Raw genomic sequence first — 13566 nt, 5'->3', positions numbered from 1 at the left:
GCGGCTCCTCCTCCCGAGTGTTCCAGGGCAGTCCCGGAGGCTGCGGACCCCGCTGCGCTCCTAGCCCAGAGCCGGGAATTGCGGGCACAGGGAAATGGCGGGGCCGCCCCTCCCGGGCTCCCTCACAGCGCAGCCCCGCCCCTTCTCCCCCCCACAACGGCCGTTACCGAGCGCGCGCCGCCGTTCAAACCCGCCTCGGGGGCGGGCACGCCGCTCGCTGATTGGCTGTCGTGCTGACAGCCCGCGCGCTGATTGGGCGCGAGAGCCGGGGGCGTGGCCGCGGGGAGGGCGGGCTCACTCTCAGTGGAGAGTGGAGCCGCAGCCATGGCCGTCCACACTCCCCGCACTGCCGCCGCCGCCGCTGCTGCTGCTTCCTCCTTGCTCTCGCCGACCTCGCGGGCCCTCGGCATTTCCGGCGCCCCCGTGCTCGCTGAGTGCCCCGGCAACGATGATGAGAGCGAGAGGCGCCAGCGCCGCCGCTCCAGGGCCGTGGACTCGTCGCTGCAGGGCCTCGGCTCACCCTCGCTTAGGTAGGATTGGTGCGCGGGGCCTGGGCGGAGAGGGGGAGCCCGGTCACTGACACCGCTGGGCACGGACTGGGGAAAAGCCCGATCACCGGCACTGCTGGGCTGAGATTGAGGGGGAACGCGGGCACTGACCCCGCTGGGCACGGGGCGGAGGGGAACGCGGGGACTGACACCGCTGGGCATGGGCTGAGGGGAGCCTGGCACCGACCCCGCTGGATTGGGGCTGAGGGGAGCCTGGCACCGACCCCGCTGGATTGGGGCTGGGGGGAGCCCGGCACCGACCCCGCTGGATTGGGGCTGGGGGGAGCCCGGCATCGACCCCGCTGGATTGGGGCTGGGGGGAGCCCGGCATCGACCCCGCTGGATTGTGGCTGGGGGGAGCCTGGCACCGACCCCGCTGGATTGGGGCTGGGGGGAGCCCGGCATCGACCCCCCCTGGATTGGGGCTGGGGGGAGCCTGGCACCGACCCCGCTGGATTGGGGCTGGGGGGAGCCTGGCACCGACCCCGCTGGATTGGGGCTGGGGGGAGCCCCGCACCGACCCCGCTGGATTGTGGCTGGGGGGAGCCCGGCACCGACCCCGCTGGATTGGGGCTGGGGGGAGCCCGGCACCGACCCCGCTGGATTGGGGCTGGGGGGAGCCCGGCACCGACCCCGCTGGATTGGGGCTGAGGGGAGCCTGGCATCGACCCCGCTGGATTGGGGCTGAGGGGAGCCTGGCACCGACCCCGCTGGATTGGGGCTGGGGGGAGCCCGGCACCGACCCCGCTGGATTGGGGCTGGGGGGAGCCCGGCACCGACCCCGCTGGATTGGGGCTGAGGGGAGCCTGGCATCGACCCCGCCGTGTCCCGCAGGCCCGAGGGCTGGCAGCCGCCGCTGGCCCAGTGGAGCAACGCGCAGATCTCGGAGCACTACAGCACCTGCATCAAGCTCTCCTCCGAGAATGTGAGTCGGGGCAGCCGCGTTTGGCCCCTCCGGGGTTTAAAAGCCGCTCAGTGCGGTTCAGGCGGGGTTGGGAACACTTCGGGGTGGGGCAGGTTAAGGGACCATAAAGGTGTCTGGTCCCAGTCGGGCTGTCCCACAGCACGTGGGTTCTGTCCCCACGGTTCTGGAGTATCTCTGAGCAATCCCAGGAGAAAGTTCCTGTGGGATTTCCCAGGCATCAGTTCCTGCTCTTCCTCTTGTCCCATGGCTGGGCCCCGTGGAGCAGAGCCTGGATGTATCCTCCCACATTCCCCCTTGGATATTTAGGGCTGAGATCCCCTCTCTGCCCAGCTTCAGCTCCCTCAGCCTTTGATCATCAGGAATGACATGCTCCAGATCCCTCATCTTTGTCCCCCTCAGCTGGAGCTCCTGTCCCTCCTGTCCTGATGATCCCATAGCACTCCTAGGGCTGGATCACTTCCTGGCCTGCTGGGAATGCTCTTCCTGATGATCCCTGGTGGCCTTGTCCCCAGAACACTTTGCTAGTCAGGGACACTTTGTTCTCCCTCAGCTCCTTCTCCACAGGGCTCACCTCCAACCAGTGTCCAGAGCTGGCCCTTCCCAACTGCAGGACCTGCCTCAGTTTGAATTTCAAACTATTCTCTGTTAAATTACAGACAATTCTTTGCCCATCTCTCCAACCTCTCCCCATTCCTCTGCCAAGAGGAAGCCGTGGCAACAGCCAGGCTGGTGTTGCCCTCCCCCAGTGCCACCCAGGCTGTCCCCTTGGTGGCCCTGGCCAGGGGAAGGGTCCCCAGCTTTGTTTTGTTGCAGAAAATCACCACCAAAAATGCCTTTGGGCTGCACCTGATTGATTACATGACCGACATCCTGAAGCAGAAGAACTCAGAGCTCACCAACTTCCAGGTCAGAGGAGTCCCTGCTGCTGATTTGTTTCCACCTCCAATTAAGGCTGGGATTAATTAATGTGAAACTTCCAATGTTGCCACCAAAACCTCCTGGGAGAGGCAGCAGGAATCAGAGGCACCAAGTCCTTGAAAGGCTGAGTGCTCCCAGTTGTGGTGTTCAAAAATGGTTCAAAGCAGGACTTGGAAGGGCTCAGAGGTAAAAACAAGGCTGGGAAAGGAAGGAAGGAGGTGCTGGGCTGGCTCTGATCCAAGAACTTGCCAGGGAAAAGCATCCTGGGAATTGCTAGGAGGCAGAGGTGGATTCCTGCATGGATGAGCAGGGACAGGAGTTTGGGATGTGGCCCCCAGGAGCTCCTGAGGGAAAGATGGGAAAAGGGGCTCTGAGTGTCACTGGGGGGTCTTGGCATTCCTGGTGGGATCTGGGCTTGGAATTTTACCCCCTTCACCTCTACATGCTTTGGGAAAATGGGATGATCCCAGGGGGGTGACCCTGAGGAAGGAGAGGCCCTGGCAGATCAAACCTGCCCCTTTCTGCTTCTTCCCATTGCTGAACTCAACAATTCCTAAAGGATTTTTTAGCCATGATCCCCCCAAAAAACCCAAGCAAACTATGGGGAAAACACCCCTTTGGGAGAGATCCATAACTTCCACAATACCCCTGTTATCCATGCTTTTCTTTGGGAAATCAGCTCTGGGATGCTTCAGGTGAGATTTTTCCCCTTTGCAGCTGGGAATTCCCTGTTCCTCTGCAGGTGGCAGCCGGGACTCTGGATGCCAGCGCCAAGATCTACGCTGTGCGCGTGGATTCCGTCCACGCCGACGCCTTCAAGGTCCTGGGTCACCTGGGCAAGGAGCCTGCCCCTGCCAATGACCTGGACAGCCCCCAGGAAGGTGGGAATTCCCTCTTTTTCCTCTCCAAAATCCAAGGAAATTCCCTCCTTTCCCACTTGGCAAGGGGAGGAGCCTCAGCGCGCTTTTGGAGTTGGGAGTTTCGAAGAGATTTGGGGTTCATTGAATTCTCCAAGGGTTGGGAGATTCTAGGGTGGTTCTGCTGGGATGCTGGGGCAGGGAGGGATGGGAGGAGGGGCTGGATCTGTCACTCAGTGGTTTCAGATTTCAGTCTGGGGCCAAGCAGGGGCAGTTTGGAATTAAATAGGGGCAGTTTGGAATCAGGCAGGGGCAGTTTGGGATTAAATAGGGGCACTCTGGGATCAGGCAGGGGCAGTTTAGGATCAAATAGGGGCACTCTGGGATCTGGCAGGGGCAGTTTAGGATCAAATAGGGGGCAGTTTAGGATTAAATAGGGGCAGTTTGGGATCAAACAGGAGCAATTTGAGGTCAAGCAGGGACAGTTTTTTGCCCAGCAGAATCCATAAAAAGCCACTGGGACATTGCTGAACCCAGCAGGTCTCACCTGAATCGGGAATTCCAACCTGCTACAGTTTGTTGTACAGATTCCAGGTTTCCTCCCTCCTTTGGGATATTCCAGCCTACATTTTGAGGTGGGATTTGTCCCTTTGCCCATACCAGACTCCAGCCCAGACCCCAAGGCTGCCAGGAAAGAAGCAAAGCCAAAGAAGAAGCAAAGCTTCAAAACCATCGAGCAGAACCTGAGCAACATCAACGTGTCTGAGGCCACCCGCAGGCACGAGGTGAGCTTGGCTTCCTCCTCATCCTCCCCATCCCTGCCTTCCTGCTTTTCCATTCCCTTGGCATCTCAGAGTCACCAGTGTGGGAATTCAGGCTAGGAAAAGGATCCTGGAATGGTTTAGAGTGGAAGGGCCTTAAATCCCAGCCAGGGTCACCATCCCAGCCTACTCCAGCCTGGCCTGGGGCAGTCCCAGGGATGGATTTCCCAGGGAGGAGCTGCAGGAATTCCATCCCAGCCTCTTCCAGGAGAGAGAATTCCATCCCTCCCCTCAGAGCTCATCCTTCCTGGAGCATCCTTTCCTGCCAGGCTCCTCCAGGGCTGGCTGGGACTGGGACAAATCCTGGTATCCCCTCTGTGGCAGCAGATCCCAGTTTGGGATGGATCAATCCCATCTCATCCCAGCCTTCCCATGGGCAGGGACAGCTCCCACTGTCCCAGGCTGGGACACTCCCAGGGATGATCCAGGAGCAGAGAGGGAAGAATTCTTCCTAAAAATCCAGCACTTGGAGTTCCTGGAATGTCTTAGCTTGGAAGGGACCCCTCAACTCATTCCATTCCAGCACTTCCCACTCTGCCAGGCTGCTCCAGCTTGGCCTGGGACACTTCCAGGGGTGGGAAGGACACATGGGGATTGTTCTCCTTGGATTCAGAGCCCTCCCTGCCCATCTCCATCCTCTTCATTCCCTGATTCCCATTCCCCAATTCCCATCCTCATTCCTTGATTCCCATTCTCGGATTCCCATCCCCATTCCCCCATTCCTGCCCCAATCTCATCCCTGATTCCCATCCCCATTCCCTGATTCCCATTCCTGGATTTCCAGGTGGATCCCATGTTCCAGAGAGCAGCTGCCTCCTTTGATGAGTGCAGCACAGCTGGGATTTTCCTGACAGGGCTGCACTCCCAGAGCTTCCAGAGCCGCCTCCTCTTCCACTCGGAGATTGTCCCCCTGCCCTCCTCAGAGAGCCTGACCCTGCCCAGCTCCCTCCCTGTTCCTGTGGCTGGCCTCAAAGGTGAATCCCAGCCTTTTTTTGCAGCTTCTTTTCCCAATCTTTTCTCAGCCTTTTCCTGCTTTTCCCAGCATTTCCCGTGTTTTCCCTGCCTTTCTTTCCACCCCCCTGCCTTTCTTTCCACCCCCCTACCTTTTTTTCCACCCCCCCTGCCTTTCTTTCCACCCCCCCCTGCCTTTTTTTCCACCCCCCCCTGCCTTTTTTCCCACTGTTTTTCCCAGCTTTTCCTGCTCTTATCCAGCTCATTTTCCCAGGCTTTTTTTTTTTACTGCTCAGATCCTGCTCAGGCTGCTGGAAAACTGGGAGGTTTGAGGGCCTGAGCCAGTTTGGGAATTCCTCATCCAGGTGGGGATTCCTGCTGGTATGCCAGGAATTCCCCTGTATCCCATCTCTCTCCAGCCCTGCTGGCCCCGTGCCTGGAAAAACGTCGGATCTGCTCCTCCCTGGCTGGATTCCAGTTCACCAAGTGGGATGAGGAGACTCATGATGAGGTGGGTGGGGATTCCTGATCAAGGTGGGGATTCTTGATCCAGGCCAGAATTCCTGATACAGGCAGTGATTCCCGATCCAGGCCAGAATTTCTGATCTAGTTGGGAACTCCTGAGCCAGGTAGAATTCCGTACCCAAGCTGGGATTCTTGATCCAGAACAGGAATTCCTGATCCAGGCAGTGATTCCCTCCCCAGGAATGGATTCCTGAGCCATGTGGAATTCCCAAGCTGGGTGGGAATTCCTGATCCAGGTTGGGGATTCCTGATCTGGGTGGCAATTCCTGATCCAGGCACGAATTCCCACCCCAGACAGGAAATCAGGCAGAATTCATGACCTGGGTTGGGGATTCCCCATCCAGGCAGGGATTCCCCATCCAGCAGGATTCCCTCCCCAGGATTCCCTCCCCAGGCAGGGATTCCCATCCAGGCAGGGATTCCCCATCCAGGCAGGGATTCCCCATCCAGGCAGGGATTCCCCATCCAGGCAGGGATTCCCATCCAGGCAGGGATTCCCCATCCAGGCAGGGATTCCCCATCCAGGCAGGGATTCCCCATCCAGGCAGGGATTCCCCATCCAGGCAGGGATTCCCCATCCAGGCAGGGATTTCCCATCCAGGCAGGGATTCCCATCCAGCAGCATTCCCATCCAGCAGCATTCCCCATCCAGCAGCATTCCCCATCCAGCAGCATTCCCCATCCAGCAGCATTCCCCATCCAGCAGCATTCCCCATCCAGCAGCATTCCCATCCAGCAGCATTCCCATCCAGGCAGCATTCCCATCCAGGCAGCATTCCCCATCCAGCAGCATTCCCATCCAGCAGCATTCCCATCCAGCAGCATTCCCCATCCAGCAGCATTCCCATCCAGCAGCATTCCCCATCCAGCAGCATTCCCATCCAGCAGCATTCCCATCCAGCAGCATTCCCCATCCAGCAGCATTCCCATCCAGCAGCATTCCCTCCCTGCTCTGTTGCAGTCGGTCTCGGCGCTCCTGGAGAAGCTCCGCAGGAGTGAGCAGGTGTTCGATCCCAACCTGGATCCCGACAGTGACAACGGGGAGGGCTGGGCCCCCTCCCCACTGGAATTCCCACCGGATTCTCCAGATGGAGACAGGAGCCCAGAACCCCAGGAGAACATCAAGAGGTGGGGATGGGGATCCAGGGCTGGGATTTGGGCTGGGGGGGATTCCAGGGAGGAATTCCCGGTCCCGGTGAGGAGTTCATTTCCTGCTCCAGTACTGGGTGCATCCAGGAATGAATTCCAGGGATCTCTCTGCCTTCCAAGGAGACCTTTGGCAAATCCAGGTGGTTTTCCAGCAGAACTAAGGCTCTGGAACCTCCAGTGCCTCACTTGTAGAGATGAAACAGGGATAACAAAACCTGGGAATGCCACAGAAATGCTGAGCAGGAATAGAAAATCCTGGGAATGCTGAGCAGGGATAACAAATCCCAGGAATGCTGAGCAGGGATAACAAATCCCTTTGGGAATGCTGAGCAGTGCTGTTCCTTTGCAGGCCAGAGGGAGCTGTCTTTGCCAAGGGGGACATTGGCACTCTGAGCCTGCACGTGTCCCTGAATCCCGGGGAATATTCCTACTTCAGCCCCCGCACCCTCGCCATGTGGGCCGGCCCCGAGCACTGGCGCTTCCGGCCCCGGCAGCCCCGTGAGTGCAGGGCTGGGATTCTGGGATGGGAAGGGGTCAAATCCTGGGATTCTGGGATGGGAAGGGGTCAAATCCTGGGATTCTGGGATGGGAAGGGGTCAAATCCTGGGATTCTGGGATGGGAAGGGCACAAATCCTGGGATTCTGGGATGGGAAGGGCACAAATCCTGGGATTCTGGGATGGGAATGGGTCAAATCCTGGGATTCTGGGATGGGAAGGGCTCCAGACCTGGGATCTTGGGATTCTGGGATAGGAAAGGCTCCAGTCCTGGGATTCTGGGATGGGGAGGGCACCAGTCCTGGGATGGGAAGGGCTCAAATCCTGGGATTGTGGAATGGGGAAGGGCTCCAGTCCTGGGATTCTGGGATGGGAAGGGCTCCAGTTCCTTCCCAAAATCCAACAGAACTCCTTCATGCCCAGACCTCAATCAGTTTCTGCTCCCACAAAAATCCACAGATTTCTGGAAACCTGGGAGCTGAGGCTGATCCTGGCTGCTTTCCCATGAAAAAGGGGGAAAATCTCTGTGGGTGCCCTTTGCCTGGAGGGGATGTTCCAGTTGGGAATGAGCCACGTGTGCTCATCCTGGCCCCAGGCAGTGACAGCCCTGTCCCTTTCCTTCCTTTTCCCTCTCTCCCTTTCTTTCCCTTCCCTTTCCCTCCTTCCCCTTTCCCTCCCCCCCCTTTCTTTTCCTTTCTTCCTTTCCATTCCTTCCTTCCTGGAATCCATCCTGCCTCCCCTCCTTCCCCTTTTCCCCCCTTCCCTTCCCTTTTTTTCTCCCTCAGCAGCCCCAGGCCTGGAGAAGGATTCCCGGCGGAGAATTCCCAGGAAGGTTTTTGAGTTTGATTTCCAGGAGGACATCGACTTCCAGGCCCATTTCCGTAAGACCAAGGTGCCCACAGAGCCCCTGGGATTCCTGGGATTTGGGCAGCTCCAGTTTTGTGTGTGCTCCTTTCCACACAAAACACTCCCTGCTTTTCCATGGAGCTGTGTGGAGTTTTTCCATGGATCTGTCTGATCCCATTCCCAGGCATCCACAACTTTGGCCAAATCCATCCTGGAAAGCCAAAACTTCCGGAGCACCACGCTCCCTGCAGACTTCAACTATGAGCCCCAGAGCCTGAGGCAGCTCTTCCTGAAACCCCTGGTCAAGGTGAGAGAATTCCCCAAGGAATCATCCCAGGGGGTCATTCTAGGGAATAATTCCAGGGAATCATCCCAGGGAGTCATTCCAGGGAGTTATTCCAAGGAATCATCCCAAGGGGTTATGCCAAGGAATCATCCCAGGAAACCCTCCTGGGGGATCATTCTAATGAACCATCCCAGGGAACCATCCCAGGGGGTCATCCCAGGTTGAAGGGGATGAAGGGACAAGTCCCAGCCTTTTTCCAGGAATATTTTGGAATATTTTCCTCCAGCTCAGCCGGAGCTCAGATCCAGTGGAAGCCGAGGCTGGGATTGAGGACTACGACTACAACAACCCCAACGACACCTCCAACTTCTGCCCTGCCCTGCAGGTACAGCCAGGGCATCCCAAAACCCCTGCCCAGGAATTCCTCAGGGAAGAAATGGGAGGGGCAGGGCCCTCCTGGCATCCAGCCCAGCCTGGGATATTCCCAGGGAGGAGCTGCAGGAATTCCATCCCAGCCTCTTCCAGGAGAGGGAATTCCATCCCTCCCCTCAGAGCTCATCCCTCCTGGAGCATCCCTTCCTGCCAAGCTCCTCCAGGACTGGCTGGGACTGAGACAAATCCTGGGATCCCCTCTGTGGCAGCAGAGCCCTGCTGTCCCTGTTTGTTCCCTGATCCCAGAATCCCAGTTTGGGATGGATCAATCCCATCTCATCCCAGCCTTCCCATGGGACAGCTCCCACTATCCCAGGCTGGGACACTCCCAGGGATGGGAAAACAAGGCACCTGCCTTGGCTTCAACCTCACCCCAATCCCATGGGGATAAGCCCCAATTCCATGGGGAAGCCAGGCAGGAATTGCCCCTCTGGAGCAGCTCTGGTGTCCCCCTGTGTCCCTGCAGGTCCCCGAGAGCGATGACGAGCCCGATGACGATCCCGCAGGATTCCCCAGCGAGTTCCCGGCGCCTCCCGAGCCTCCAGAGCTCTCCCAGATCAATGGGGGGAACATCCCAGCCTGTGGGGGGCTGGAGCTCATTGCTGAGCCCCAGAAGGTGACTGGGAGCACTGGGAGGGACTGGGAATTCCTCCCTGGACTGGGCTGGAACAAAACCTCTCAGCACCTCCAGAGTTAAAAATCCCAGGACACTCCTGTGGTGCAGGATTCAGGGATTGCCAGAATTCCTGGGGTTGGACAGGGATTGTCATTCCCAGAGGAACAAATCCTGGAATTGCCATTCCCAAAGGAACAATTCCCAAATTAAACACTGGGATTGTCATTCCCAGAGGAACAAATCCTGGAATTGCCATTCCCAAAGGAACAATTTTTAGAATTTCCATTCCCAAAAGAAACAATTCCCAAATTAAACACTGGGATTGCCATTCCCAGAGGAACAATTCCCAAATTAAACACTGGGATTGTCATTCCCAGAGGAACAAATCCTGGAATTGCCATTCCCAAAGGAACAATTTTTGGAATTTCCATTCCCAAAGAAACAATTCCCAAATTAAACACTGGGATTGCCATTCCCAGAGGAACAATTCCCAAATTAAACACTGGGATTGCCATTCCCAAAGGAACAATTCCCAAATTAAACACTGGGATTGTCATTCCCAGAGGAAAAATTCCCAAATTAAACACTGGGATTGTCATTCCCAGAGGAACAATTCCCAAATTAAACACTGGGATTGTCATTCCCAGAGGAACAATTCCCAAATTAAACACAGCCAGGCTGCCATCACCATTATTCCCACAGAAAATCAGGAATGACAACAGTTGTGCCTGTGATCCCAATGATGATCCCAAATAATCTCAAGATTCCCTCCCCAGATCCATAAAATCCACATCCAGTATGCCAAGATGGCCAAGAGGATGGACATGAGGAGGCTGAAAAGGAACATGTGGGAGCTGCTGACAGAGCAGGGAACAGAGGTGGGCAGGGAAATTCCTGCTGGGAATTCTGCAATTCCTGCCCAGTTCTGGGGGATGAACCCCAATCCCATGGGGGTAAACCCCAATCCCATGGATCAAATCCATGGATAAACCCCAGTCCCATGGGACAAACCCCAATTCCATGGGACACACCCCAATCCTGTGGGGATAAACCCCAATTCCATGAATAAACCCCAATTCCATGGGGGTAGACCCCAATTCCATGAGGAAAAACCCCAATCCCGTGGGATAAACCCCAATTCCATGAGGGCACACCCCAATCCTGTGGGATAAACCCCAATTCCATGAGGACAAACCCCAATCCTGTGGGTCAATTCCATGGATAAACCCCAATCCCATGGGATAAAGCCCAAGTTCCCCTTTGGGCTGAGGTTTCCAGGGTTTTCCTGGGAATCTCAGGGCTCTGCAGTTCCTGGTTTCTCCCAAGCAGGGGGAGGAACCCAGGGAAGAGACAGACATGGAAGTGGCTGGAGAGAAGGTCCTGAGTGACCTCACCAAGGATCTGCTCCACAGGTGGGGAATGGGGATGGGAAAATCCCAAATGGGAATGGGAATGGGACAGGGAAAATCCCAAATGACAATGGGAAAATTCAGAGTGGGAATGAGAATGGGAAAATCCTGAATGGGACAGAGAATGGGGATGGGGAAATACCTAATGGGAATGGGAATGAAACAGGGAAAATCCCAAATGGGAATGGGAAAGGGGATGGGGAAATCCTGAATGGAACAGGGAATGGGGATGGGAGTTGGGGATGGGGATGGCAAAATCCCTCATGGGAATGGGGATGGGAATGGGGCAGGTAAAATCCCTTGTGGGAATGGGGATGGGAATGGGGCAGGTAAAATCCCTTGTGGGGATGGGAATGGAAAAATCCTGAATGGAACAGGGATTGGGACTGGGAATGGAGATGGGAAAATCCCTGCAGGTGTTGGGATTGGAATGGGACTGGGCAGATCCCTGTGGGTGTTGCCAGGAAAGCCAGGCAGATCCAGGATCCAGTCCCTGGATTCCTGGCTGATCCTGCTCCTGCTGTTCTCAGGCTCCCTCCCAGCATGGCCACCAACCTGTCAGTGCCCCTGGCCTTCGTCTGCCTCCTGCACCTGGCCAACGAGAAGGTGAGGGCTGGAGCCATCCCACACCCCTGCATTCCTGGGAATTCCATGGAATGCAGCTCATCCCACAGCCCCAGCATTCCATGGAATGCAGCTCATCCCACACCCCTGCATTCCTGGGAATTCCATGGAATGCAGCTCATCCCACAGCCCCAGCATTCCTGGGAATACCATGGAATGCAGCTCATCCCACACCCCTGCATTCCTGGGAATTCCATGGAATGCAGCTCATCCCACAGCCCAGCATTCCTGGGAATGTGACTCATCCCACACCCCTGCATTCCTGGGAATTCCATGGAATGCAGCTCATCCCACAGCTCAGCATTCCTGGGAATTCCATGGAATGCAGCTCATCCCACAGCCCTGCATTCCTGGGAATTCCATGGAATGCAGCTCATCCCACAGCCCTGCATTCCTGGGAATTCCATGGAATGCAGCTCATCCCACAGTCCCAAGATTCCATGGATTGCTGCTCATTCCATCAGTCCTGAGAATTCCATGGATTGCAGTTGTATCCTGCTTTTTTCCTGGAATACAGCTCATTCCAAATCCATCCCAGCTCATTCCCAGTCCATTCCAGTTATTCCATAGAATGCAGCTCATCCCACAATCTTGGGAATTTCATGGATTGCAGCTGTATCCTGGTTTTTCCCTGGAATACAGCTCATTCCAAATCCATCCCAGCTCATTCCCAATCCATCCCAGTTTTCCCATGGAATGCAGCTCCAGGGAATGGGAACATTCCCAGTTTGGGCAGGATCTGTCCCTCAGAGCTGTCCTGAGCATTCCAGACTCTGGATAAGGGAAATTATCCCAAAATTCCAGAGACTGGAAAACTCTCCAACATCACCAAGCTGTGCCTGATCCCCACCTGGATTCCTTCCACATCCAGGAATTCCTTGGAATTCCAAGGAATTGGAGACTCCAAACCCTCCTGAGCAGCTCCTTCCCACCTTTTCCTTGAGGAAATTCCTGCACATTCCCTGGAAGAGCCCCCCGGCTGTGACAACAGGGGCTGGGCTTGTTCCCAGGCCTCATTCCCACAGGATTGAATTCCAAAGGGATGGAATTCCAAAGGGAACAAAGCCCAGCCCTGCCAGACTTGGCTTTTCCTTCCCATTCCCAGAATTTGTGCCTGGAGAGCACCAAGGACCTGTCAGATGTGCTGGTGAAACAGGGACACTGACCTGGGAACGCTGAGGAATCATCCCCAGGTCCCAAATCCCAACAAGATTCCTGGAATTCTGGGCTGGATGGACACAGGGACAGCCCAACCCTTCCTCTGCTTCCAGCCAGGATCCAGCCAGCAGCTTTTCCCTGGATTGGGAATTCCTGCAGTCCTCACTGTGAACCCCAGTGCCTGCAGCAGAGCCTGCTCCATGTCCCAAATTTTTGTTCTGAAATTCCTTGTGTGTGTCCCAAAATTCCCTTTTTGTCCCAAAATTTCCTGTCTGTATCCCAACATTTCCTGTCTATGTATCCCAAGTTTTCCTGTGTCCCAAAATTCCCTACCTATGTATCCCAAAATTCCCTCTGTATCCCAAAGTTTCCTCTCTCTGTGTCCCAAAATTCCCTGTGTTTCAAAATTCCCTATCTATGTATCCCAAAATTCCCTCTGTATCCCAAAGTTTCTTCTCTCTGTGTCCCAAAATTCCCTGTGTTTCAAAATTCCCTGTCTGTGTCCCAAAATTCCCTCCCCATGTCCTTCCCAGTCTGTAATTCCCAGTTTTTGGACTGACTGTTACTCCTGGCCCCTGTTCTTTCCATTTCCTGGAATCATTCCCCTTTTTTTACTGGTTAAAGATTATAAATTATACAGACTTTGGAGTGGGGCCTGGAAGGAGTCCTTGGAATAACCCTGGAGTGGAGTGGGGCAGCAAATTCCCTAAAAAAAAAACGGGAATCCAGGGAATCTGAGCCTGGAGCAGCAGCCAGGAATGGGCTCTGGGAGCCAAATTCTGGGATGGGGATCAGCCGGGAGTCTCCTCCTCCTGCTGCTGCTTTTCCTGGGATAAGGATCCCCTGGGGAGGAATCTCCTCCTCTGGAATTCTGCCCCTGCTTTTCCTGGGAAACTCCCAGGGGAGTTGTCTCCTCTCCTGCCCCCTGGAATTCTGATCCATCGTTTCCTGGGGGCCCCTCAGGAACATCCCGAGCCGCAATTCCCGCCCCGCCGGGCTCTGCCC

General features: G+C 56.0%; 1 protein-coding gene across 2 annotated transcripts; it reads left to right on the top strand.

The window, feature by feature from the left end:
* The first annotated feature begins 305 nt into the window (after positions 1-305).
* Positions 306-13209, top strand: NCAPH (non-SMC condensin I complex subunit H). Of its 2 annotated transcripts, none has more exons than XM_079328787.1 (17): positions 306-530; positions 1383-1473; positions 2287-2379; positions 3134-3272; positions 3912-4033; positions 4854-5043; positions 5440-5531; positions 6507-6673; positions 7044-7192; positions 7976-8082; positions 8221-8343; positions 8609-8707; positions 9221-9370; positions 10147-10248; positions 10700-10782; positions 11310-11385; positions 12509-13209. In XM_079328787.1, the coding sequence occupies exons 1-17, from the start codon at positions 325-327 to the stop codon at positions 12566-12568; spliced, it is 2049 nt and encodes a 682-aa protein (XP_079184913.1). In that variant the 5' UTR covers positions 306-324; the 3' UTR covers positions 12569-13209. The 2 variants fall into 2 exon arrangements, with proteins under 2 accessions (XP_079184913.1, XP_079184914.1); XM_079328788.1 differs by having other exon boundaries at positions 7979-8082; positions 12509-12698.
* Positions 13210-13566: the final 357 nt, after the last annotated feature.

The sequence above is a fragment of the Erithacus rubecula genome (genome assembly GCF_903797595.1).
Source record: "Erithacus rubecula genome assembly, chromosome: 29".
Taxonomy (NCBI): domain Eukaryota; kingdom Metazoa; phylum Chordata; class Aves; order Passeriformes; family Muscicapidae; genus Erithacus; species Erithacus rubecula.
This window is presented reverse-complemented; position numbering and strand designations above follow the sequence as displayed.

Bases quoted from the DNA above. Each gene is read 5' to 3' on its own strand.
- NCAPH (XM_079328787.1), top strand. From the start codon at position 325: ATGGCCGTCCACACTCCCCGCACTGCCGCCGCCGCCGCTGCTGCTGCT. The intron at 8,083-8,220 runs GTGCCCACAGAG...TCCCATTCCCAG, and splicing joins CCCATTTCCGTAAGACCAAG to GCATCCACAACTTTGGCCAA. The intron at 8,344-8,608 runs GTGAGAGAATTC...ATTTTCCTCCAG, and splicing joins TCCTGAAACCCCTGGTCAAG to CTCAGCCGGAGCTCAGATCC.